The following is a 27,787-nucleotide window of genomic DNA, read 5'->3' as shown; positions in this document are numbered from 1 at the left end:
AACGACGACGGTTTTCTTATCCCAGTCCCTGCCTCAAAGTACAAAAAATCTCACAGCCATAGCCATTAGCTATGGCGATCCTGGCCTTTCCCCTAGTCATCTCCTTCCTCAAACCCCACACCTCCGGCTTCTCTCTCCTCCGCGTCGCCAACCGCAACCACCACCTCTTCTGCCCTCGCCGCCGCTACGCCGTCTCCGCAATCAGCACCTCCTCCACTAGTATTCCACAACACTCGCCTTCTACGGACTCGGACTCCTCCAACAACAACGAAGCTGTCAAGTCCTCCGTCCCAACTTTCCAGCAAGCCATTCAGCGCCTCCAGGTCTCACTTCTTCTCAACTCACTCAATTGAATTCACGCTTTTTTTCTCTTCGTTTTTCTTTATTAGTGTTATTGACGATAATACTGTTACTCTCAACTCGTGTTTTTATAGGAATATTGGGGCTCAGTTGGATGTGCCGTAATGCAATGCAGCAATACTGAGGTAATGTAATGCTGTGTTAGTGTTTGGTTGCGTTTCTGAAAAATACTCCGGAAAATGTTTTACAGTGTTTTGATGCATTCCTGAAAATGCTATGGAAAATTTTCTACTACTTTAGTGGAATTGGGGGGTGGGGTGGAGCTTCGGTTGATAAGTTTTGGGTGAGGGAGAAAATGGTTTATGGAAAATGAAAACATAACCCAATTTCTGCCATAAATGCCTTTATTTGACCAACATTTCTGTCGCTCCAAACACCCGTAAATGTGGAAAATATTTTCCGGAAATCAATTTCCCTCGAACCAAACACAGCTGTAATCAGTTATTCTACGACCACAACATTTGACACAACTTGATAACGTGGTCGACTGTGAGTGGTGGACCCACTAGGTCCACTTTTTCTCTATCACTTATAGTCGACTACCTCAGAGTTGTGACAAAAGTTGCAACCATAAACTTTCTCAATATATTATATAATGCAGTTGTTTGATAGTACAATTAAGATTAGAATACACTTTTGGGCCCTCGGTGTTGTTTTCATTTTCTTGCAGCGAGTTTAATTTCATTTTCAAAATGGTCCTTCTGTCTATGTCCGTGACTAATTTGGCCATTATGAGATAGCAAAAAAAAGAAACAGAGAAGAAATGGCATTGTTTAGTTGGCATGGGGAAGGATCATTTTAAAAACGGAATTAAATTTGGTGGATGAAAATGAAAAATATGAAACTCAAGGGACCATAATGAAAATAACGTCAAACTTTTAACGTTCAAAAGTTTAATTTAGTCTACAATTTAATCTAAATCCATTTCACACTTGGTGAGTTGTTTGATGTAATTTACATTAATCTTTGTTGACCAGGTTGGAGCTGGGACTATGAATCCTCTTACATTCTTGAGAGTTCTGGGTCCAGAACCGTGGAATGTTGCGTAAGTATGCTGTTTTTGGAAGTTCCATGCGTTACTATGTATATGTTTTTGTCGAAGCAAGTGTTGTCACTTCTTTTGATGTATCTTCTTGTGCAAGCAGGTGTTGAAATTTTAGGAAAATGATGTTTAGAGTCATGTAGTAACTGAAATAATGAATGAACATGGATGGTTTCCTTGGGATTATGGTGTATATGGCTTAATTAAGAGAAGAAAAGTGATTGGTAGTCAATGCAGGATTTCTGTTGTTGATACTAGTTTGTTTGCACGTGAGATCCAGTTACGTGTAAAAGGGTCAAATGTTTTGTATAATTAGTTCATGTGTAGATGTAGTTGTGAGACTGTAGATCATATATTGTTGCGTTGTGACGTTGCATATGATTTGTGACCGTTACCTTCTTGACATATGGGGTTCAATGAGTAATGTTCAAGAGGGTTGTAGACCTACTACTTTCTGGATGGAGGAATTGGTTTGGTAAACATTCCTTGTTTGTGAGGAACCTACCTCTTTCATGCCTTTTGTGGACTTTATGGAAGGAAAGGAATTAACGCACTTTTGAAGGCATGGGTGTCTCAGTTATTCAGCCAAAATCAACTTTCCTACAGGCTTTGTTTGAATGGATCCTTGTTTTGGATCATAGATGATAGATCATAGTGAGATACATTCTATTATAGACTTCATTGATTCTCCTTCCTTTAGACTGTAACATTCACTGTTTGGATATCTTGTACTTTATTAGGGCTATTTTGTTTATTCCTGAGTACATATGGCAGTTCCATTTTTTTTTTTCAATAAAATTTCATTATTAAAAACCGAAGCAGTTCAATACTTCTCTAACAGAATGGCTATACGTTCACGTACAGTGCATGCTCACTTAAGAACTAAATATATAAATAATGATTTCCTAGAAAACATGTAGCTTAAATTAACTATATTCCAGTTCAATTGTTTGCAACATTCTGAAAAATACCCCTTGGTCCCTTTTTTTGTATGTAAATTATAAAGAAGTTGTTCTTGTTGTAAATGAAACTGAAGATGGTGCAAAATAAAATAATAAAAATCAATATATTCCTTCCCTGTCCTCCCACACCCCCCCCCCCAAAAAAAAAATCCCCACTTTATAATTTGAATTTGATGCTACCATAGTTGCCTATCTTGTTTGTTGAAAAGACATAAAATAAACAAATAGCAGATTGGAATCAACCTTTTTAACTTATGGCAGCCAAAATTATTCTCATTTTCATTAGCAATAACAAGATATCTCTGCCAAAGGTTTCTATACATTTAAAAAAAATAATGCACAGATAGGCCATGCATATAATGGGGTAATTGGCTGATCAATATTGGGGTGATCTGGAAATTTAATGCATGCTGGTTGATCAGACCTGTGTGAATTAGACGTTTCTGGGATCAAATTCTTTCTTATAAGCATTTGCTTATTGTAACTATGCTTGAAAAAATTTGAAAATTTGATTTTGATTGCTTTGATTTTTTGCTGGAATCTTCAAAATATTGTTCGATTAGCTAATTTAACATGCTATAAAGTTGTGAGATTTTCTGTCACTACTATTTTACATTTTGACAACTGCATTGATACTTGAAAACCATCCCTCCTGAAAAAGAAAGAAAGAAGAGTTTTCTTAGGTAACTGCTAACGTGGAGTTTCACATGAAAGGTATGCGGAGCCTAGCATTCGGCCAGATGATAGTCGTTATGGTGAAAACCCAAACAGGCTTCAAAGACACACTCAATTTCAGGTTAAATTTGAGTTTATAGATAAAAATTTTCTTTTCTGGATGATTTAGGGAGCTTTGTTTTACAATTCCTTACTGCTTGCATTCAAATTTGATCTCAGGTTATATTAAAGCCTGATCCTGGAAATTCACAAGACCTTTTTATTCGTAGCCTATCAGCTTTAGGTAGTGACTCTGCCTATATTTTCTTTAAATTGCTATAAGCTTAAAGGCATTTCTGCACCGTTCTTAAAGTTGAAAAGAATTGTAATTCTGTAGGTTCCTCTGTGTTCATTTTAATTGTACATCAAGTAGTATTTTTTCAATAAAATATCATTACTTATCAAAATAAGTTGAGAAGAATTCATTGGTGCCCTCTGTCCATTTTCATGTCTTGTGCTTATTGATTCTTGACGCCCGTATCAATACAAGAAGAAAACTAGCAATTGAGCCAAATCTTAATCATAAACGACGGGCTAAAACTCATTTTTCCCTTTAAAAAAAGGGAAAACAATTCATCAGAAGTTATGCTGTATAAGAAAATGAACTAGGCCTTACAATGTTGCTGTCGGTTGTTCTTCTTGACAAAGATGCAAAGGCACATCCATTTTCTGCATAAATGGGAGAAAGTTGGGTATCTAGAGGTTCCCTAATATGATAATCATGAGCTCTCCTTTCAAGTTGGAAAATGAACTAGGCCTTACATCATCATTTGTTCTTTCTAGGTATTCCACTCATTTCATGAGCATGTTTCTTAGTACCCAACATTTTTTTCCTTGGAAGTATGGCTGGTCTTATAGCAATCATATATAACGCCCCCTTCAACTTAATGGTAATATTCAATCATGCAAGATCCTTAATTCACTTTTTATGTCTCCCAACTCTAATTATATGTGTAACTTTTTTTTTGATAGGTAATAGAACTTTAATTGAAAAAATGAACATCTTGTTCATGATGATGAACACTCTGGGCATGAAGAAAATACATAAAGCTCAAGAGCTAAAGCTAACAGATTGTAGAAAGTAGAAATTGAAATACATTGTGTAAGACCCCAAATACGAACCCACTGAAATAAAGTACCAAATAGAAGATGTTTTAAAAGATCTAAAGATCTCTCATTATCTTCAAAGATACGGTTATCACGTTCCTGCCAAGCTAACCACAGTAGACAACCTGGTATCATATTCCAGATAGTTGACTGGTGCTTCCCAAACCAATTCTCCCCCCAAAAAAAGAACAGCATGTATAACATATTCTATACCTCATCAATCTCCCCATTCTTACAAATGATTGAGCCAAGATACTGAAAATGATAACTTGTTGGCATTATTTGTCCATCTATTTTATCATCACTTAATATCTAGTTCCAGCTTTAAAAAAGTTGCATTCCATATGATCAATCTAAAGCTCAAGTAGAATAATCACTATAAATAAACAAACAAAGTGGTTAATATTATTGTCTCTTTTAGATTTAACGGGATGAATTTCTACCTCAATCTACCAATTTGATTGAGAATCATGATCACTACCTTCTTTGGCTTGGAGGTTGATGATTATGAGATCACTTTATTATTTTAACTATCATGTAACTAATAAATTATTTATTTATTTATTTTTTTTAACTATTATATATCTATGACACTTCATGTTCTATTTTTTGTCCCTATATAGTAATACCTTTGATTTTTATACTGTTGTAGTTTCCAAGGATTTTGGTTATTCCATTACAATTAAAAAGAATAAGCACCATTTACATTCCATGTTATATCTATGCAGGAACATAAAGGATTCTGTGTCTTTTTCTTTTTAATGGTAATTGAATACGTATATGGTGGTCTTGAAAACCCATGACCTGATGCTCCACCTTCTTTTTACAAGTAATTAAAAAAATTTATTAGAGAGAAATGAAGGCAATGATCTCCATTTACACAGGAAGTGTACGAGGGTAGCCACAAACATCATCTAAAGTTACAAGTATCTAGAAATCTGACCAGACCCTCCACCTAACCTCACAAGGGGAGGAATTGCATTTAAGTTAGAGCTCATTGGCTTAAAAGCTTCTATGTTTTAATGACCATTGTTTCCAAAACAATTTGAAATGATGCCAATGAGCTCTAGCTCAATATTCAAATGGTGCTTCCTACTCCCTTAATATTCGGCTGGAGGGTAAGATTGTGGTTCAAGGCCTTTGGGATACAATTTTATTAAATAAGGTTACATGTTATGTGTAATTGTTGTTTAGATTGCCAATCACCTAGTCCCATTGATGTTAGTGCAAATGACAAGAACTGTTTAACATTTTCACATTTTATCCTTTTTTCAACATTTTGTTTAACAGTGATGCTTTATGCTTGATAGGCATCGATGTTAGTGCGCATGATATACGATTTGTGGAGGACAATTGGGAGAGTCCGGTAATATCTTGTCTTTGATGGTGGATTTTTATTCTTCCCTTGTTATTTTATGCAGATCTAATTAGTGCGTCTTACTGAGATACAATTTAACTTGGTTAGATTTCCTTGCTATGGCTCATAGTTGTAAGCATAGTGCAACTATATGTGTAAAATTTTTCTTGAGGAAACATTTTTGCCTAAATGGATCATTAGCTTGATTGTTTTCTACGTGCTGACCAAACATGCTTATAGGTACTTGGTGCCTGGGGTTTAGGCTGGGAAATCTGGATGGATGGGATGGAGATTACCCAGTTCACCTACTTCCAGCAGGTTACTCCTTTAAAGTTGAATAGAACTAAGAATCTTCCCTAATTTTGGATTATATGGCTTTCATGTTTACTGTAATAATAACTATTTCCCTTGGTCAAGGTACTGTTGATTTTTCATGATTTTGCCAAGTTTTATTTGGTTTCACTTGAAGCTTTTTTCCCATTCTTTCTCTCTAGGCTGGAAGCCTGCAATTGTCGCCCATATCTGTTGAAATCACTTATGGTCTTGAGCGCATCCTCATGTTACTACAGGTCTGTCTTTGATTGTTTCTTTTATTAATCTTTGACCTCATTGTCCATTTTATTAAATTTTTCTGAACTAATTGGCAGGGAGTTGATCATTTTAAGAAAATTCAATATGCTGATGGAATTACATACGGGGAGCTGTTTTTGGAGAATGAGTAGGTTTCCCCTCAAAAAAAAAAAAAAATATATATATATATATATTTTTTTTTTCTTTTTCTTTAAAGGTAAAATAGTGCTAGAACTTTGTGGTCACAAATACTTATAATCTTCCAAAGATTGTCAATGTACATCACTCAGTATTCTTGAATAATGGATAATGTTTCGTACTTTCTTCCTAAATGCTGGTAATCTTTTGTCTTTCTAAATTTTTGTCATGGTCTTTATGGAATTGCTACCCCAAACATTTTGTACTTTATGCAAATAAACTTTTCGAGTTAGTGATATTCGAACTCCCACCTTTCTACTCCACTGTGTTCTTTTAGTCTCCTTTGTAGAAGTTAACTGCTGAACTTTTTGCCTCTTCCCTTTTTTAGTCAAGTACTTTCTCCTCTGTGAGCAGCTTTGCCTCTTTTTGAAGCATACTACTACTGGAAGCTAATTTAAAAGAACTCTGAAGTGCTTTATTGGCAATTGAAGATAGTTGGATGGGATGCCATCTCATATGAAGTTCAAATATTCAGATGACTTCCATTAACCTTTTTAATCTCTATTCTCTTTATTTTGCTCTTTTTCCACCTTCTGTTATATAAGCATTATCAAGCTTGACTGTGCCATTTACTTTCTAAATGTCCACAATCAATATATTTCGTACTTCTTTTTCAGGAAGGAAATGAGTGCATATTATCTAGAACATGCTAGTGTTCATCATCTTCAGAAACACTTTGATTTTTTTGAAGAAGAGGCGCGTTCTTTGCTTGCTTTAGGCCTTGCAATCCCTGCGTATGTTGTTTAATTTTTATTATGTTCCATTATTCAGTGCATTATGTGGAAACCTTTTCTCTGTTTTTCTTTAAGTTAACATTTGCTGTGCTACATGCTAGGTATGATCAGCTTCTGAAGACATCTCATGCTTTTAACATCTTAGACTCTAGAGGCTTTGTTGGGGTAACAGAGCGTGCTCGATATTTTGGTCGGATAAGAAGGTAAGGATTCTTCCTAATTGTGGCCCGGAAAACTTTGCACTGAAAATAGAAAAACACTGTCATGTATGTACTGGTAAAATTGAAGTTGTGAATTTTGTTTTGCTGTAGAATGGTATTAAGGTCCACTTTTAGAAACTCGTAGAGATCAATTTTTAGTTTTAATCTGATAATCTCTCGATCTTAAAGTTGGGCAGATATCTTTTTCTTAGTCATCATTGTCTCAGCCCTATCTGTGATAACATGACCTACTGTGTTCTTGGTACAGATTCAATTAATGGGTGAGGTTTTAGAACTAAATTTATAGACCATCTGGTAGACTTTTCAACTCAGTACACGGCACTATTAATTTATGGTGCCAATGACGTGTTATGGCAAAATCTTAGGGGACATATATGCTCTGATCAGCAGGAGAAAGATTAATATGTAGTCTGCAACTTGCGATATGCTGCTCAAGCAGCTCAACTAATATTGTATTTATAAAGGAACAAGTCTATTGTCTTTTGATCCATAGGATCAACAAAATGGGAGGCAGGGAGGACTATTGAAACTAACAGTCCCAGCCACTATAATTTGCAACTGGTTATCATTGCTTAGCTAAAAAAATTTACCAACTTTGGTTCCATTAATTGAATGTTCATATGAAGTTAAGGGCCAATATTGGTGTCTATGTTATCAATGAAATGGTTGGCAGCTTGATAATACAGAACAGAGACATGCATGACAGATTATTTGCCTGCAAATAAATTGCTGGTCTAGGCCTGAACAAAGATATTTTTTTAAGAACGTGATCCTTTCAGGTTAATCCTCCTGAGTTCTGTGTCTGTCTTATCTTCATTTTTGTGTGTTTTTTTTCTCTTCAATCAGTTTAGCTCGTCAGTGTGCACAACTTTGGTTGAATACCAGGGAGTCTCTTGGACATCCACTGGGTGTTGCTTCTGACCCTGTTCATTTTGTGTGTCCTAAAGAGCTTTTGGATACAGCCGTCAAGAAGGTTAGTTTGCATATGCAGTTGACTTGAGCTTCTCTCATTGTTTGTAGTATTGATATAGCAATTTTCTTAAGGCTAATTTAGCTTTCATTTTTTATTGATTTATTAACATTTTAATTATATGTATGAATGATCAAGTCTACATGAATAGACTCAATATTATTTTGGGATTTACTGTTACATCCCTTTTTGTGGCGTGCTCTTGTTGATGTGGTTTGATCATCAGATGTACATAGGAGTCCATGATTTTTTTACCTATGCTTGTAGCTTTAAAGACATCATAAATACTGCATGAGAACTAAATGGTCTAAGCAATTATATAATTGTGTTTGTACACTCCTAGACATATGATATATATATGTGTGTGTAAGAGAGGGGGGATGGTGCTCAATTTACCATTGACACCTTGTCATTGAAATTCTAGTAGTTGGATATTGCTAGAACTTTAAATTTATGTGAACTTTTTAACATTATAATTTTATTGTTTGACCAGAATAAGTCACGGTTTAACAACTACTATGTGTACATTAGTTATTACTTTTAAATGTGGGTTTATTCTTTGACTTATGTCACAGGTGAATGATGATTCAAGGTTGTTTGTTCTTGAGATTGGGACTGAAGAGATGCCACCTCAAGATGTAGTTGATGCAGGCCAGCAAGTACTCTTTTTTTTCACATGAAGCATGTTGATCCTTTTCTTATTATAGCTATCTCCTTTCCTTTTTTTTTTTTTTGGTTGGTTGGTTTTGAAGCTCTCTTTACCTTTTAGATACTGTCAACCCCACTTTTTCCGCCTAATTTTCCATCTATAGTTGTTCACTGACTGAAATGCTGGTCATTGCAGCTCAAAGACTTAATATTGCTGGTGTTGGAAAAACAAAGATTAAGCCATGGTGAAGTGCAAGCATTTGGAACACCTCGCAGATTACTGGTACAGTGAAACTATATTTTTCTTTGCAAAATGCTGTAATTGTTTTCCAAATAGAGAAAATAGAAGAGAAGTTATTCTTTGTTCTTATGGCTTAATGCCCTAATTGCATTCTTCCATGGGATTTGTTTCTGGGTTCAGTTCTTCTATCTTATACTTAATAATAAAAAAGAACCGTGTTTCACATGCAATAGTGCAGGTTTTACATCTAAATATGTTGAATTTAATAGTACCCTATGTGGCTCTTAGTGCTAAAATTGACCGTCCACTGAAATTTCAGAAGTGTTCAAAATTTCAGGACCTTATCTAGTTTCATTTCGTCACACTGAATGGTAATGATATGTGCCTTTTTGTCACATTTCCAGGTTTGTGTTGAGAATCTTTGCACTAAACAAGCTGAGAAGGAGGTTGAGGTTCGAGGACCTCCTGTTTCAAAAGCATTTGATAATCAAGGAAATGCTACAAAGGTTTGCCATTCTTTTTCTCCTGGGAGCTTAAGTAAATTTGCATTTTTGGCCAAATTATTTGTGTGGTGAGATTATTTGAAAACAGCAATAGAAGTAGGTAGTAACTACCATGAGTGCATTTGCTTTATTATTAATGTTAATTTATTTGTTTTTCCTTCATGGAAGGGATTATTAGTTATTACACGTATTTTATGTTTCCCAGCTTGTGCTGTGACTTTGGCAAAGCTAGAATCCATTGCTCACTTGTTAGTGTAGTTATTGAGATGTCATTGTATACTGGTGTAACTTAGTACCCGTTTGGATTGAGTTTATTACATCTGCGTCTGTGTTTGCGTTTTTTTTTTTTTTTTTTTTTTTAAGCGTTTCTGGGCTTTTCCAGTGGGTCCCGTGCACTGTTCACGGAACCCACAAACCTCTATTTTTAACAAAACTTTTATTAAAAATGGGTCCCACGGTACTATTCACACATTTAAAAATTATTTTGTTACAGTGTTTTCAGTTTTCAGCAAAATAAATGGTATTCAAACGGAATATTAAAAGGTCATCATTTTTAATTGGTTGGTACCTGATTTGAATATGAATAGCCATATAATATTCAACTTGTTATTTCATGTCAGGCTGCTGAGGGGTTTTGCCGTAGATACTCTATACCGCTGGACTCATTGAATAGAAAGATTGATGGTGAGTGTGCAAAGTTTACCTACAAAAAGAAAAAAAAGAAAGTGAAATAGTTGCCATTACAACCAGAAGGTTTTGAGATCTAAGTTTACTTCATTGTTCATCTCCTTGAATTTATTTGTACTTTTTATATGATTTTGGATATAGAGATGGTTTAATTATTTCAATACTCCACACACACCCACCACCCCCCCCCCCCCCCAACAAAAAAAAAAGGAGAGGAAGAAAAAAAACTACTACTACTAGAAGGTGACTTAGAACTGTGTATAGTGATTAGTTTTTATCGTGTTAAGTTATCATGTTGCAAATATCTTGCAATGGTTATATTTAGAAGTTGACCCCTTTTACAAATCAGTATTGTCATTACACAAAAGAGGACTTATATTTTAAGGAGGCTTATCATAGCACACAAAATCCTCATCTTGTGAATAGTCTAGCTAAGCAAGAGCATCACTGTAGTCAGACTACTGCAAGAGAGGGTGGATAACAATTATCTGCAATCAACAAGGGAAAATGTTAGTCTGCTAGTGGAAAAATTCCCAGTGACTAAGTTGACAATTACAGCATCATTTCCACTTTTAAACAAGAAATTCCAAGCTCCACGGCCATTGACCAGCTGTCTCTAAGCACTAAACTCTGCTTGCACACTAGTATTATCACTTTCATTTAGGGAAGCCTCTCTCTCCGAATTATCCACCTTATGTGAGAACAATAGCAGACATGTTTACGTTTGGAGATTGTAGATAATTGGTAAAAATATATGGAAACAAATTTTTTTTTTTTTTTTTGATTGGCAAGTAAACATGCATCTGGTGATTCTGGTGGGTTTGAACACATGACTTTACCCTCCAAGCCATTCCATGGGGGCATGAAGTGTCATTTGAGCTAGATTTTATTGGCAATAATCTATGGAAACGATTGACTCATCTGTGAGGTGGGTTGATGAGCTTACCCATACACTTCCAATAAATCGTGTATGAGATCTACCTAATTGTATTCACGGAAGATTGTTTTTGGTATCTGTAAATGTTTAATATTCAGTATAAGTATAGAAAATCTTATTCTATTTGATCTTCATTTGACCAAGTAATCAATTTAATTTGCTAGTACACCTCATGCCAAATCAACTAAGTTGTACTATAGTTGTTTACTACATAATTTGGCTGGGGCATACTGGGTTTTTAGTTGAGACTACCTCTACCCTGGTAGGTTTTAGGGTTCCCGTGCTGTCTTTTTATTTTTTTATTTTATAGAAGTGAACCTTTATCTGGCCCATTTATTGATGGCCCACTTTGCTGCAAAAGTTCTGAGTTATTGCTATTTAACTGCTACTTTGAGGGGAAGTAAGTTTGGCCTTTAAAGCTCAGCACATTTGAATGGTTAGCCATCAGAAATTTAGGGCCGTGTTCCAGAAAATTCACATTTTCTTGTTTTTAAGTTGCTATACATAATGTTTGTACTTGATAATGGGTATTCATGAGGGTTTTTTCAAAATGCAGGGAAAACAGAGTATCTATATGCTCATATAATGGAATCTGCCCGACTTGCTGTTGAGGTTCTAGTGCCTCTTTTTCTCTTTGCTAATTGTATTTATGAACTTCTCTCATAAAAAAAGAAATTTTTCCTTAGTTATTTATTGTGAATGTATTTGGTTAGTTGAAGTGCCCATCAAATTTGGATGTACAATTGCAGATGTGTACTGATTCAGTTAAGATCTCAATATGTGCTAATTTTAATATAGTACAAATACTGAATGAATACTATTACTTTCCTTTATATCTATTAAAAAAAACAAAGACTGAATGTTTTGACTAACTGAATGAAACTTTATTAACAGCAACAGTTACCAACAGAAAATGTTGGAGAAAAGTTTATCTCATGTACTATTTGTAGAACTCAGGAATAGGACACAATTAAAAAGAGCTGGGGAGGAATTCAAGGAAGCATTGATGAAGATTAGGGCTCTTTCATTTTTTTTACCATGCCCCTTTTCTATTATTAAGGTGACAGATGCAATAATATCTGATGCTTAAAATTAATACTGATTGAAAGAAAACGTAATTTCCAATGATATGTGCAGATATATGAACATCACTTAATATGTGTGTGTCAATTATTCTATTTTTATTTCTTACATAAATAGGCTTGTTAGCTATTGGAGCTTATTGGTGAGTACAAATTATCAAGGTACAGATAAATAATGGAATACCATGTTTCTAGTATCCTATTAATGATTACTTATCTATCTCCTTAAGGTGACAATTTGCTCAATGGTTTTCTAAGATTCTAGGAATTAATGGCTACTTACTTGGACTGCTGCTTTAGAATAGTGGACATCTGGCTTGCCTTTTGATTCTATTGTCACCACCTTGTCGTTTATTTATTTATTTTAAATAATTTAACAATGTTTACCCATAAGGATCTGTTGATAAATGCAGTTTTTAATTTGCTATAAATAGGTGTTGTCTGAAGAATTACCCAGTACCATTGCTAAAATATCATTTCCAAAGTCAATGCGCTGGAACTCTCAGGTTTGTACAATTTCAATTTTTAATTTCTATTTACGGCTCTTAACATTTGATTTGCATGTGTTCCTCTTTTCTTGTTAGTTAAAAATTAAAAAAATAAAATCAATTATTAATCTTTTGTTCATTAAATTGAAATGGCCTTTTCTGGATTATCAGTGAGACAACTTGGTGTGGCTACTAGATTTATTTACGATTTTTACTTATTTGAGACACCAGATTTCAGACTTTTATTACTTTTTTGTATTTGAATTTTTTGAATTAGTTTAGGCTTTATTGTGATTATGGATTTTGTGGGATTTAATTGTGGCATGATTAGATCTTTCCAGATTGATGTAATCTTGAAAGCCCTATTAAATTAGTGGCTCTTGTAATAAAGAATTTTCTAATGAGAAATTATCTCTTGCTTGGTGGTGATCCCAAGCACCCTTAGGTGGTGAAGCCTAGAGTTTTTCTCTTTTGTTTTTATTTTATTGCATTCCCTAACGACGTTCTGCATCAACTTGGGGAGTTGGTGTGGACACTAGATTTGTTTCTGATTTTTACTTATTTGAGACATCAAATTTCAGACTTTTATTACTTTTATGTATTTGAATTTTGAATTAGTTTGGCTTTGTTGTGATTGAGGATTTTGTGGGATTTAATTGTGGCATGATTAAATCTGTCATATTGATTTGATCCTATAAGCCCATTAAAATAGTGGCTCTTGTAATTGTGAAGGGACTGCCTTTTGAATAAGAAGTTTCTGATGAGAAATTCTCTCTCGCTTGGTGGTGATTTCAAGCACTCTTAGGTGGTGAAGCCTAGGGTTTCACCCTTTTTTTATTTTCTTGCTTTCCTCACTACGTTCTGCATCACAAGTCACTAGTTTTTTCAGTGTCAAGTAAAATCATATGTTGGATTTTCCTTTTGCAAGTTCTCTACCTCCTTAATGGATGAAAATAACTCTGGGATTTAGTGCTTGATTCATCCAGCATGTTGTTGTCAAGGACTTAAAATATGTAATCCTTGTTCAATTGTTGTTGCAACAATTTTATTGTAAATAAAAGACCGGCAATTCACTTAGTATTGTAATTAGGTAAAAACATGATTACTTGGATCCATCCTAGTATTTTCAATTTTTGTGTGCGTGTGTTTTTTTAATTCCGCTTTTTTTGTAAGCAATAAAATTGTGTTGTAATTATTCTATATTTTTGGTCAAAATATTCATTTTTTTAGTTAGCTGGATTTGTTAATCAAGCCCTTGCTGTTAATATGTTGATCATGTGTATGTGTGATTTTCATTTTTAATTCTGCTTTTTTAATAAGCAATAAAATTATTTGTCGTGGTTATTCTATATTTTTGGTCAATATATTTATATTTTTAGTTTGCTGGATTTGCTAATCAAGCCCTTGCTGTTAATATGTAGATCATGTTTAGCAGACCTATTCGCTGGATTTTGGCCCTCCATGGAGATGTAGTTGTGCCATTCATGTTTGCTGGAGTTTTGAGGTATCATGCTTACTTGTATTCCTCTCTCTCTCTCTGATATATAATTGCACAATTGTATTTCGAATAAAGTGGGTTGGCTTGGCTTGGCTTGTCTTGGGCTACGTTTTCCATTGTTGCAACATGAGCTTTTATTTAAGGGTTTTGAAGTATAGTGTTCATTATGGGGATGGCATTACATCTCCCTGAATCAATAATCAGCAGTCTTTGTTAGAAACATGTTTATTTATCATTTTGAAGATCTACAACGAAATGGAATTCATTATGGACCTAAGAAATTGATTCACTAAGTGGGGCATTGTTGCATTTAGGGATATTGCAATGTTATTATTGACAAATGAGTTGTTGTCAATGGAGGAAATGAATTACCTTTGGAGACCTAGGCACTGATGCTAGAAATTTGATTTTCACCAAATAATTTTGAGGAGAGGATCTTTTTTTTTTAAATGAAATATTTTACTTAAAAGAATATTCTGAGAAGGAGAGAAGGGGAGGATGAGGCTCATAATTGTACATTTTTAGCCCACCCCACAATTCCCAAGGTAGCTTGGAAACCTATAAACTATCATCCATCCTCCCTTCTTAGCAATGTGGGGTTCATCTATAGGTGCTTGAAGCTTTATTTTTTATTAGTTATTTTGAGGAGAAATTTTTACTAGGTGAGATTCTCATACTTGTAACTGGTAGATTGATGCAACCCAACCTATTATGTAAATTTAGTCCATGGGCTAATACTCAAGTTTTCAAAAAAAAAAGCTAATGGGATTATAAAAAAATACTAAAGAAAAAAGCATTTGTAGACTATTCAGAAAGTTCATGTTGGTCAACAAGTTGCTTGATTTGGTCATGTGCTGACAATAGATGCATGTTTCCTCTAGAAAAGACAGTTTCAATGCCAAAAGAGAAGGGCAGAATAGAACTTTGTGGTGCATGGCTTGTTTTGTCTAGAGTTATTCCTTTTGTGGTTAAATCACTGGCTAAAATGCATCTTATTGTTTGGCTTATTAGGGGGAAATGCATATAAAAGTTGTTTGTGGATTTGGTTTTTCCTTTTGCGTGTATTTATAGTGTACTTACAATTTTTTTTTTTTTGGATGTAGTGGCAACCTGTCTTATGGCCTTCGTAATACTCCTTCAGCTACTCTCATGGTATGTGGGTAAAATTTATACTTTTTTTTTTTTCAGTTTCCAAAATCAGCTTCCTCTGCATTTTACTTGGGCTACTTAGGTATCTATTTCATTTTTGGTTTATGTATCTGTGTATGTAGTCATGTATATCTTAAAAAAATAATTATCTCCCCCTCCCCAAAGGTTGATCTAACTACTCAAATCTCGAGTGAATCAATTTTCTTATTGAAGGGAATATAGAAAAACTGTGACAGGATTGACTGCGTTATCTTTTGTGTTCATCATATAACCCGTAGTCAATACACACACAAAGATCAATGCAGATATCTTTCCTTTCTTCCTTTAGAGATAACTAATTGGCTACCTCAAAGGGTAGCACAATTGGCTGAGGACCACAGCTCATAATGTGGAGGTTAGGTTACGAGTTCAAATTTCCCCTTCTTCCTGCTCTTGGGGCCAAATCTTATCAAAGAAAGTACAACTGATTGAGCTGTGGCCAATTTTGTTCGCTTGTATAATTGTCCTGTTTTATACAGATCTGAAGATTTTTGTTTTAAATTCACAATTTTGATTATAACCTTTAATTTGCACTCTATTAGGTTTGCAAATAAGTGGCTACAAATCGTTTAATTCTTTTTTAGTACAAATTTTGGCCATGTCTCTTTTTCCTCCCTTTGGTAGATTCTATCTTAACAGTATTTGTGAATGTTGCTTGAGGGCTATATCACTCTATTTCCCACATTATGATTTCTTTTATCTGTTCATATTGATGATTTCTTAGTATACCTATTTAATTTGTGGATTTTATATTCCTGGACTTCTAAAGGTGAGGGTGGGTGCATTTTGTCCTGTGCGGGGAGAGGGGTGGGTTGTGTTAGGTGTTGCTCTTTGTTTTCCAAGTCTAAGATGCTTGATTAAGTCAAAGCTCCACAATACTATTCACAGGTAGAAAGTGCAGAATCTTATGCTAAAGTTATGAGGAATGCTGGAATCAATGTTGAAATTGAGGTATTATGAAGTAACTTGCTTTTTCTATTTTCTGCAAAACTAAGGACAGCTAAAAACATTTTCTCGTTTTTCTTGTATTCTTTTCCAAAAAAGAAAAAAAGAAGAAGAAGAAGTATAGAATTAGCAAAACTTAATTTCTGAATGATTTTGTTTTCTCTTACAGGAACGTAAGAAAAAGATTTTGGAGCACTCTAATGTGTTAGCAAAAAGTGTCAATGGACACATACTTTTTAAGGAGGGCTTACTTGATGAGGTTATAGATGTGTTCTCCTTTGGTGAAATTTGTTCAATAGGCATGTTCTTTAACTGTGCTTACTTCTGGTAAAAACAAAGTTCTTAGTATATCTGTTTGCATAATATTTTAGGTTGTAAATCTTGTTGAGGCGCCTGTTCCAGTACTTGGGAAGTTTAAAGAGTCATTCTTAGAGCTTCCAAAAGACCTTCTAACTATGGTAAGATGTTAAAAGTTTATCAGACTTTTAATGTGGGGTTAGAAATTTGTGCATCATTTGTTGACTGTTATGTACGATTATGCAGGTTATGCAGAAGCACCAAAAATACTTTGCTATTAGTGATGACACTGGAAGGCTATTGCCATACTTCATTGCTGTGAGACATTCTTACCAGTTATATCTACATTATAACCTTTTTTTTTCCTCTTAAAGTGTCAAGGTTGATCTGTTTGTAAGTAGTGTGGTGACATGAGTTTTTCTTTTAGGTGGCAAATGGTGCAATTGATGAGACTGTAGTGAGAAAAGGAAATGAAGCAGTACTCAGGTAAACAAGGTTCTCACTGGTTCACCTTTTTTTTTCTTTGGTCAATAGAGGAGGATATGATCTGTTAAACTTCTCATAGCTCCTTAAATTTCTTTTGGCAAAGGAAAAATTCTATAGATCTTTTTAGAAGTGATTTCTTTTTTCTCCACCTAAATCAGAAGTTGTAGATGTTTTGACAAGGCAAATTAGGTCCAAGTTTCTGTCTGTATGTTATTTTAAGGCCATTGCCTATTGTGAGTCCTGCAGGCATAAGGTTTTAAAATGGTATTTTACAGCCATTACCTAGTGTGAGTCCCACGGGCATAAGGTTTTGGTGTGGTGTTTCTGAGCCTATCCATTTTTGCATGAAATTTCAATTCTCATGAATCTACTTTGAGTGCTTGCATATGTTTTTGGAATTACTGTTATTATGCCTTCCATCTTATTCTTGTATTGAGCTGTCATATGAGACAAAGCGTTTCATTTTTGTGCAGAGCTCGCTATGAAGATGCTAAATTTTTTTATGAGATGGATACACGTAAAAAAATTTCAGAATTCCGAAGTAAATTGAAAGGGATTCTTTTCCATGTAGGTTATTTCTTTCTTTTTTTAATCCATGAGAAAGGAGAGATGATATGTTTGGGAATTAGAGAATTTTGCTGTTGTCTTCTTTGAATTAGAAAGTTCAGCATGTAACTGTTTTTTAACACTGTTTCGTTTATATAATAATTGAACAAACTCTTGTAAGCTTGTAGTGCTCAGTGGATTTTTTTCCCCTGAAAGAAAAGGGGGTGGGGGAAACTTTAAGATCAAAAGTGATTTTTGAAAGTGCTGGAATTATATCTGATTGATGATGAATTGACACTGTTCCCTTCTCTAATAGCTCTTACATCTTGATAACTTGAAATACAATAGGAGAAACTAGGAACAATGCTGGACAAGATGACTCGCATTCAGAATATGGTTACCAAACTAGGTTCTGCTCTGCAAATTGATGAAGATATGCTTCAAGTTCTTCAGGTTGCTGCATCACTTGCTATGTCAGATCTTGCTACTGCGGTTGTCACAGAATTTACTTCTCTCGCAGGAATAATGGCCCGCCATTATGCTATTAGAGATGGCTATCCAGAGCAGGTTCATCTTACTTTTAATTGTTATTTCTTCTTTTCGGGTTTCATTTATGTATTTTTTTTCTTTTTTGTTAGGAATTTATGTATAATTCCCTCACATGTGCTACTTAATATAATATACTCTGTTTTTGTTTCAGTTTCTGTGCTTTGTGTGTTGCAGGTTGCAGAGGCATTGTATGAAATCACACTTCCTAGATTTTCTGGGGACATTCTTCCGGCAACTGATGCAGGGATAGTTTTGGCAATTGCTGACAGGTGAAACTCAAATCATAAGTTCATTTACTTATCCCTTTCAGGCTCATTGGTTGCTAAATAAAATTTAGGTCAAAATGCAATATTGGTATTTGAACTATGTGTTAGATATGAAATTAATCTTTAAACTATCAATTGTTTCAATTTAATTATGAAGTTTTAAAATCAAGTCAATATTATCCTTACCCTACCTTTCCATCACAACACAAAAGACAATTGTTGATGTGGCAAATTTTTTTTGTATATGACTTTATAATGTTGATATAATAAGTAAAGCCACATGGTGCTCTCAAAAAATAAGGGTTTAGGGTCCACAAATATTTTCTATTTGTTTTACATTCTTTAATTTTAAGTTCACATATCTCAATATATTCTGATTATGTGAGACCTGCATGTGGCCTAACATGTCATGAGTATTATAACGACTTGAAGAAACACGTGCTACGTCAGTGATTGCCATTCACATATTAATAAAAGTTAGGGTAAAGGCACATTGAGACATTTTCAGAACTTCCAGAACTTTGAAACTATTGAGAGTTCAGGCAGATGCATAGTTTGAGGACCAATATTGTAGTTTGACCTAAAATTTTACTTTGGATAAATTAAATGTATACCATATGAGTTTATGTGTTTGCTCAAAAATGCTTAAAATTTTTAAAACTGAATAAAGAGGGCTTATAGTTCTCTCCTTTTTTGGGCATATGGTGTATTAGTTAAAGAAGAAAAAAGAAAGAAGAAACTTACTTTAAAACATTTTCCTGCATTTATTGTTTGACTTGTGGTGCATTTTGGGCAGTTTACATTGTGATTCTTTCTTGGATTTCATTTTTGAATATTCAGTTGTAATTTCTTCAAAGGATGTAGTATTTTCATCCTCTGTATTTATATTTTGTCCTTTAATAAAATTTTTAGTGCTTATAAAAAAAGTGGGGGAAAAAGATTAAAAAAGCAAAACCAACTGGATGGAGTTGCAATCTGGCGAGAAAAGCATGGTTTGTTTTCGTAGGTAAAATTTTTCTCAAGGTCCACTGAAGAAGTTGAATGAATAAGACTTGATAAGAGCATTTGAGTTGTCTATGCCAAAAATTATTCTAAATTGTAAAAGAAGTGGGATTTCAGTTTCTTTCTCAATTACCTAACGCCCTAATATGCAAAAACAGCTGAAGATCTCTCCGTAGTGGGTAAAAAATGGTCCATAAAGTCATCAGATCTTGCTCAAATAGCCTAATGCCCTAGAACAGGCACAGTTCCTTTGTATGGCATGCATGCATAGATTCTCTAATGTATTGTCATCCTTTTTATTTGGAAAGGGGTCTGGGGGGGTGAGTGATGGGGAGGGGGTAGTTTTAGTCCTGGGTTAGACATGAGTTTGTAAGAGAAGATTATTAAACTGCACCAGATGCTTACTCTTTTCAACAAGGATACTCTGCTTGCAGTTTGTCTTCATGTAATATGTTTTCTGCAGATTAGATAGCCTTGTTGGCTTATTTGCTGCCGGTTGTCAGCCTAGTTCCACCAATGATCCATTTGGCCTACGAAGAATCTCTTATGGTCTTGTAAGTTATTATTATCTTAATGCTGTGAGGCTGTGATAATTATACTCAATTATGCTGAATTTGCTTCTTTTAGGTCCAACTGTTGGTAGAAAAGGATAAAAATCTGGATCTAAAACAAGCTTTGGAACTCGCTGCTGAAGTCCAACCCATTCAAGTAGATGCCAGTACAATAGAGGATGTAAGTACAAACACCCTTTTAGAGTTGTATCAAAATTTGACATCACAGTTCCTATGGTTACCACTATAAATACCATTGCCACATAATGGCATACAACTGATTATTTGAGTAGGTTTCTGTTACTCTACTTCTGCATGTGTTTCTTGATTGCTACTATATATGAACAACTCTTATATATGCCATCCCTTGCAATTACTTTGGATTCATCATCATGCTTATAAATTTGTTTACAGCTGTTATGGGCATCCAATTATGATTGTTGCATCTTTCTTTTCAGGTACTTCAATTTGTTACTCGGAGACTGGAGCAATTTCTGGTGTGTAATCTTTATATTATGGAGTTCTTTGCTTAACAAAACTTATGCATCTTTTCATTTGCCAGAATGTTTTCCTTATTTTTTTAGGTTTTTATTTTCTGCTAAAAATAATATATTCAACAGAAAACAAGGAATGGTACTATTGGGGCATAGTGTTAAGACTCAAACCTAAGACTCCTTCCCCATTCTGCTCTTGTTGCCTTCTCTGCTGAGCTATGACAGCAGTGGCTGAGAGGCATGGTTTTAGACTTTTAGTACCAATACTTCACAGAAATTTTGCCTACTCTTCATAGTTTGTCTGAATACATTTATCTTGAACAAAAATGTGGTTAATGCTTGACCAGTGACTGCAAATTCTGACGTTCAGTTTATATAGCTGATTATCCACCATGCTCATCTGGAAAATATAAAAGAAAATGGGCACGCCACCCAGAATAAGTGTGTAGAAAGGAAGATGTACTGATCCAAACTTATCTTGCTAGGTAAACACTACTCACACGGTCACACCTATGGTAAATTGAACCGGTAACCTTAACCTCCACCCCTTATTCATGAGGACAGGAGATGTCATTTGGTTCAAAGACCATTGGTGAGGAAACTAACCATACTTGAAGTCTTTACAATAGATTGAATTCATAATGTTTAAGAGGTTACAGCCATCTCCAGCTACTTATTGAAACAATCATTAGATCTGGTATTCTCCTTTTTTTGGTTGAAAAGGGAGATGTGCATGTTTTCTACTCCCCAAATTTTCTATATGTTCAATTGTGGTAGTTTCCAGTAATATAAGCTTTTTTTAAACTGTATTATGTCAGATAATCTGTTTGGCTTACTGTTATTATTTACTCATTGCAATTTTTAATCCTGTAAATTAATTTTTGTTAATAATCAGAGTATGTTATTTGAGGACATGTAATATATTCTGACAAGATGTTGAGCTCACTTTTAGACAAATTGGCTGTGATTTGGTTACAGGTTGATAAGGGAATAAGCTCAGAAGTGGTTCGTTCTATCCTTGCAGAGCGGGCAAACTTGCCTTCTCTAGCAGCAAAGTCAGCAAATAAGGTAAATGACGTTTTTTATACTCCTTTTTAGTATATATTGACCAGTGTCTGCTGCAAATAACTACTTAATAGATTCAACCACCACATTAAAGTTATGCTGAAAAAAAATTCTTTTCTTTATGCAGTCCTGCACTCTTTCTTGAAAATAATAAATCTCTTAGATCAATGTGGTTGTAATTTTCAGAGATACCATAGATAGATACCAGAAGCTGCCAGGAGGCTCTGATCTGTGAGCTGGGATTAGGATATGATATTGATACCCTTAAATTTCTTTATCTACCATCTTTTGCAATCCTTGCTCTAAAATGGTTTTCCTTTTCTTTCTTTCTTTCCTTTTTTTTTTGGTCTCTTTTTCTTGAGTAAAAGATTTAATTACAAAAATCTATTGCATATACATGGCTTCAGTGCCTTTTCTAAATATTTACTTTAAAGAAAAAGGACTTATATGGGAGATATTTCTTTTACATTTTTACAATTTTCTTGAACTATGTATTAGTTTTTAATGGTCTAAAAAAATTGGTTCTAGATGGCATCCTTGTCAAGAGGCAATCTTTTTCCAAAGGTTGTTGAAGCATATTCTCGTCCAACAAGAATTGTCCGTGGAAAGGAAGTGGACCCTGATATGGAGGTACCTTTTTCTTTCTACTATAGAAGCCTTATCTTTTGGGCCTGAAATTTATCTAGTTCCTGACTTTGTATTTTCATAGGTCTATTTTTGTCTGTTTACATTCTGACATGTGTAGCAGTGCTCGTCATTGTTTGTTTAATTGTTTTAAGATGTTCTATGGTGTGAGTGTGTGGCTACCCGTCCTTCTAGTGTTCAAGTGCAGACATCTTTTCTGTATTTTGTATTACATTTTTTTTTTTTCGTTTTTTACATTTTTGACATGTCTAGCTTGATTCTTTGCATGTGTAACCATTTCAGATGTCCATTGCCTCTTTGCCAAAGGTATTTTTTAGGCCATAATTGGTGGTGCATGTTGCAAAAACCAGAAGGGCAATATAATTTGTGTGTTTATGTTAAGCATGTGTTGGTCCAATGTCAGTCACACCGTGGATTTTCATTTTCTTTCTCTGCTTCTCCGACAACAAAATTACTTAGTTCAAATGATATGGTATAATTCCATCTCTCAGCTTGACTGATATTAGCGCCTGGTTTGGGGTATCCATATCATTAACTCTCCCAGCTCCATTTATCATTGAATTAGCTGCCTTTGGTCAGTTATTTGGAGCATGTAGTGGAAAGTATGCAATGATATTTGTTAGGGTTCAAATGTTCTTATCTTTATTGTGCAGAGGATGGTTTAAGAATTTATGCTTGATGGGGTGTCCACCTCAAGGTTTTAGTAGATTTGAAGGCCGGGTTGTTTACAATTGGAAATCACTTGATTTTTATTTAATGTTGATTTAAAAATAATAATAATTGGATAAGTTAGTTAGTGTTGATTGTTTAAGGTTGCTTAGTTTAGTTGAAGTTTAACTATCTAATTATTATATATATATATATATATATATTTTAAAGCGTACTGGAGCTACAACAATATTAAGGTGGAGCAATAATCTCCTCTTCAGAATGCTGATTAACATTCTAAAATAGCTCCAGGAGACCTAGTCCAAATTCTGAGTGATTTATATTCTCAAGTAGAAGAGTCATGTTATTCGGTGACATAGTTTGACATGATCTATGAACACAACTCAATTTTTTGTGGATTAGTATTTAGTGTAAATGGGTTCATGTCAAAGAGGGTAAACCTGCTTTGACACGATCATGAAATGGGTCAATTCTGTGTCATTTAATCCACAATTAACTTGAAATGACCTAGTTCATTATTTTTGTCAAAGCAAGTTGATCCGTTTTGACACAAACATGTTTAACCCATATTATAATTGTCTTTTTTATCCAACACATATTAGAATTCAAATATAGAACTGAGTAATTAAATGAATTTTAATGTCTATATTGGTAAATTCTATTGTGAATAACTGTTCATAACATTTTTTCCCAAAAAAAAAAAAGAAGAGCTCTCATCTAATATTAATTTTTTTATGTTTTGTATTTCTACATTAGGATGGAAGTTCACCATGTTGAATTAAGAACTTCTCAATTATATGTTATTAGTACTTTAATTGAAGTATATTTTTTTATAATTATTATAATTTATGTGCTTATAAAATATAAAAACATGTCAATTTTTTAGTCAATTCAACAAGACTTGTTTATTAAGCATGTTATGTAGGTTGTCTTGTGTTAACTCTCTTAATACACATGTTGTGTTGGGGTTGAGGCGTGTTGACACGATTATTAAATGAGTCATGTTTGTGCCAACCCATGTACTTGTATACCTCTACCTCAGTTTGTAAATGAGTCATGTTTGTTCAGTTTGTATCTTATTCCCAATAGTGAGGGTCTGGATCGAACGAACCGGAGGTTGACTAGTTATGGTCAGTTTGATGTTTGCTCATACTGTGATGCTTTAAGGGGCACAAGGGAAATGACATTTCCTTGGAAAAAGTATTTGGTGCAAAAAATGCTCCAAAAGGGGAAACATTTTTGTCTGGGCCGCAGCATGGGAGATATTCTAACCAGTGACAATCTAAATAAGAATGAGATCACTCTAGTAATTGATGTTGCATGTGCAGAAGCAATGGAAAAACTGTATATCGTATGTTACATTGTGACATTGCTTATGAATTGTGGACTTGCACCTTTTCTGCATTTGGTAATCCCAAGAGTGTTGAGCTACTTTCTGGTTGCGGGGGAATTGGTTTGGTAAACTTTCTTAATTTTTTTGGAACTTAGATCCATTTTGCCTGTAGTGGACTTTATGAAGGGAGAGGAATCAATGTGCATTTGAGGGTGTAGATGCCTCTGTAACTCAGCTGAAATCATATTTCCTAAGAATTTTTTTTGAATGGTCCTCTGTTTTGGGCCATAGTGAGATGCATTCTGTGTAAACTTCATTGATTCTCTTTCTCTTAGACCGTAACTTTCATTTATTGTCTCTCTTTAGGACTGTTTTTTGTAGAATCCTGTGTGCATGAAGTAGTTCCTTTTCTTCAATAAAGTTTCATTACTATTTAAAAAAAAAAATCCAATTCTTAATATTGGGACAATGCTCTTTACGAAATATATCTTATACCTTTAAGGATTTATTTTTAGCCTATCCCCTTATAATGGATGAATATGTCTTTATTAGGTTGATGAGGCTGCCTTCGAGACAAATGAAGAGAGAGCTCTATGGAGCGCTTTCTTGTCAGTTAAAAACAAAATCCATCCTGGTATTTCTTTCTTTCTGTTATATTTCCTTTTTCTGTGTAGTTCAGGTTTTTTTGTTTTTTTTCCATGCCTGTTTCTTTCTGATTTTATGGATAACTGGTGGCCACAATTTGCTTAACTAACTATAAGATCTACCATTTTTGTCCTCCTACAGGAATTGAGATAGATGATTTTGTTGAAATATCTTCACAGCTAGTACAACCACTTGAAGAATTCTTTAACCATGTCTTTGTGATGGTGGTATGTTATCTTACCTGTCACTTACATGAATGAGCATATGTAACATTAGAAGTTGACATGTACTAGGTGGAAATCACACCCTTGGGGCTTGAAAGAATGAGAAACAGTGTCATCCAAATTTTTTTTATTTTTTGATAAGAAGAAACAATGTCATTCATACCTGGAGTAGCCTGATAAATAGGTTTTATGGCAATTTACAAGCTATGTTTTAGGTTTCAAGAGTAATGGAAGACTATAATTGAACCTAAATTTGATGTTTAGATCAAAGTTGCATATCTTTTGAAACACAAATATTTGTTTATTTTGTTGAGTATCTCTAGATTTTAATGAGTTTCCAATTCTATTTATGTTCTAGTTGCGTAAATGTATAGTAAAAATGTATTTGGCTGATCTTGACTAATATGTTGAAGATCCATAGCTGATCTTAAAAATTTCAGGACTAAGGCTAGGTAGTTGTTGTTGCATACATATTTAGATATTCATAAGATATAATGAAATTTACATGCATAACACACACAAACACACGTGTGTTTGTGTGTGTGTTATTTTCTGGCAGTGTTTTGTTCATTTTGCATAGTATGAGCAATTGCAACCATGTGTACAACGTGTATTTTATCAGTACATTCATATGCCTACATGTAGATCAATTTTTGGATGCTTAATTATGTTACCTTCTTAGCTTATTGCTTATATAGGTACTTATCCATCACATTTTATACTTAATTCTTGTGATTGTAAGGTTCTTATCAAATTTCAAATTGTTTATATTTTGCAACGAGGTATAAAAGACTGGACCAATTCCTTTTGGTGATTAGCTGATAATTAATGTACATTAATTTTTTGTTAATTTGATTTGGAGTTGCGGAAACTTACCCGGACCCAACCTGCTTGTAACTGAATTTGCATGTTGAGCATCTCTATTGGGTTCAAAAAATCCCAGTGTCAGCTGCTTATTTTGATACATTGCTGAATTTGTTTCCTACAAGATTTGTTAGAACAATGGTTAAGTGATTAAATTCACCATTTCCTAATAGTTTAAAGTTTTTAAGACAAGTGATAGTTTATCATGGTATTAGAGCATTAGTCTTTAGTTCAAACCCTATCTCCACTTTATCTCCCTTTTAAATAGTTAAAAATCTCACGTATTCAGCCCCACTTATCAAGGGGGAGTCTGAGCCCACTTGTGAGGGTTGTTAAAATGATGGTTAAATAAATTAAACTCCCTTGTTCCTAACAGCTTAACCTTTTGGGACAAGTGGCAGTTTATTAGGATTTAAGTTTTTGGGAATTGGCTGTCCAACGTGGTATCAAAGCCTTATCTTTTGTTGAGTTCCTCAGTTAGATTAGTGACAATCTTCATTTGTAGTGATTTCTTCTTTTCTGCACATTGAAGGCTACATTTAGTTAAAGGTCATTGCATGCACATGGAGGGAGAGGAGTGTTACTGTGTTTCATCTTGATATACGGTGCTTGGCTGTTTTCTATTAGCTTATGCTTTTGTGACATTAATTCAACAGGTAGAGCTGAGGGACAGTCAGCTCTGTTCTCGGTCCATAGTTATGCATATGCAAGGTCTTCTTACAAGACAGTTTATTAGCTTCAGTCTCCATAGATTCTATGACACAAGGCTGGTTCCAGTCACATATCATATGCTTCAAGATAACTTTTTTATTTTCTGATAGAAAAATTCAAAAAGTTTTGAGAATTACTTATTGCCAGCTTGTTAAAAAGCAAAGCTGATTTTGTCAAACATACGCCTTTTGGATTTTAGTCACAAGCTTATTGCTGGTGCTTAAAAGTTCGTTTGCTCTACTGAGGATACAGCTAGGTCTTCTGGAAAAACATGAGAGCATTATTTAATGGGCATTGTTTAACAGTGGTAGTAGTAGTAATTCTGCTAATAATATTAACTAAGTTGATCCTGAGGCTGTTGATATCAGCTCTTAGAGCATTTTTCATTGTAATAGTGCTATTCTGAAATTTTAAAATCTGATTTTGGGCAATATGTAGAGCTAGAAAAGATTATGCTAATTGGTTTTGGTTATTAATTCACTTAAAAAAAAGAAAAAACTGTGCATTCCATTTGCAGTTCTTCTCTGTTGATTTAGATGTGGTCAGTTTCACTTCAACATTCATTTGTTTATAAAAAATAATTGTGCTTGCAGGAAGAAGAAAGAATTAGAAAAAACAGGCTTGCTCTGCTCAGAGATATTGCTGACCTTCCAAGAGGGATAGCAGACCTCTCAGTTTTGCCAGGATTCTAAGGTCACCCACTTACCACCTACATAAAGCGATGCCATTGTTGTAACAGGGGAGAGAGAGAGAGCCTAAAGAATGTAATTCTTTGTTTTTTGCTTGTGCATAAACATTCAATTTATCCTACTGCATCTTGTAAAACAAATTGTAACATTTTTCCCCAAGCTTATCATTAATTTGTCAGACTATTCAGTATTTTATTGGAGAGAGGCTTGGGTGTACAAAGCACACAGTGAAATGAAGATTGAAGTTTGAATTGAATTATACAATTTAATGAAAATTCAATCATTTTTTTGGGTCCCTA

At 34.3% G+C, this 27,787-nt stretch overlaps 1 protein-coding gene across 2 annotated transcripts; it reads left to right on the top strand.

The window, feature by feature from the left end:
• LOC115963243 (glycine--tRNA ligase, chloroplastic/mitochondrial 2) lies at window positions 1–27,787 on the top strand. 2 transcript variants are annotated; one of them, XM_031082183.1, is made up of 36 exons: window positions 1–323; window positions 435–485; window positions 1,338–1,405; window positions 3,079–3,160; window positions 3,259–3,322; window positions 5,496–5,551; window positions 5,783–5,860; window positions 6,037–6,111; window positions 6,190–6,260; window positions 6,928–7,044; window positions 7,146–7,247; window positions 8,112–8,238; window positions 8,811–8,894; window positions 9,080–9,166; window positions 9,529–9,630; window positions 10,248–10,311; window positions 11,808–11,863; window positions 12,768–12,839; window positions 14,243–14,325; window positions 15,423–15,471; window positions 16,396–16,458; window positions 16,622–16,711; window positions 16,824–16,910; window positions 16,996–17,067; window positions 17,177–17,235; window positions 17,709–17,802; window positions 18,130–18,348; window positions 18,505–18,599; window positions 20,062–20,152; window positions 20,226–20,330; window positions 20,608–20,646; window positions 21,622–21,711; window positions 22,237–22,338; window positions 24,908–24,989; window positions 25,142–25,227; window positions 27,393–27,787. In XM_031082183.1, exons 1-36 carry the CDS (start codon window positions 72–74, stop codon window positions 27,489–27,491), a joined length of 3,213 nt encoding a protein of 1,070 aa, XP_030938043.1. In that variant the 5' UTR covers window positions 1–71; the 3' UTR covers window positions 27,492–27,787. The 2 variants fall into 2 exon arrangements, with proteins under 2 accessions (XP_030938043.1, XP_030938044.1); XM_031082184.1 differs by lacking the exon at window positions 6,928–7,044.

Source organism: Quercus lobata, chromosome 10, assembly GCF_001633185.2.
Source record: "Quercus lobata isolate SW786 chromosome 10, ValleyOak3.0 Primary Assembly, whole genome shotgun sequence".
Lineage (NCBI taxonomy): Eukaryota > Viridiplantae > Streptophyta > Magnoliopsida > Fagales > Fagaceae > Quercus > Quercus lobata.
Note: the sequence above shows the minus strand (reverse complement) of the source record. Positions and strands in the feature narration are given on the sequence as shown.

Coding starts and splice junctions, on each gene's coding strand:
- LOC115963243 (XM_031082183.1), top strand. CDS start 72: ATGGCGATCCTGGCCTTTCCCCTAGTCATCTCCTTCCTCAAACCCCAC. Junction 8,895..9,079: donor TAGTTGATGCAGGCCAGCAA/GTACTCTTTTTT, acceptor TGGTCATTGCAG/CTCAAAGACTTAATATTGCT. Junction 9,167..9,528: donor GAACACCTCGCAGATTACTG/GTACAGTGAAAC, acceptor TCACATTTCCAG/GTTTGTGTTGAGAATCTTTG.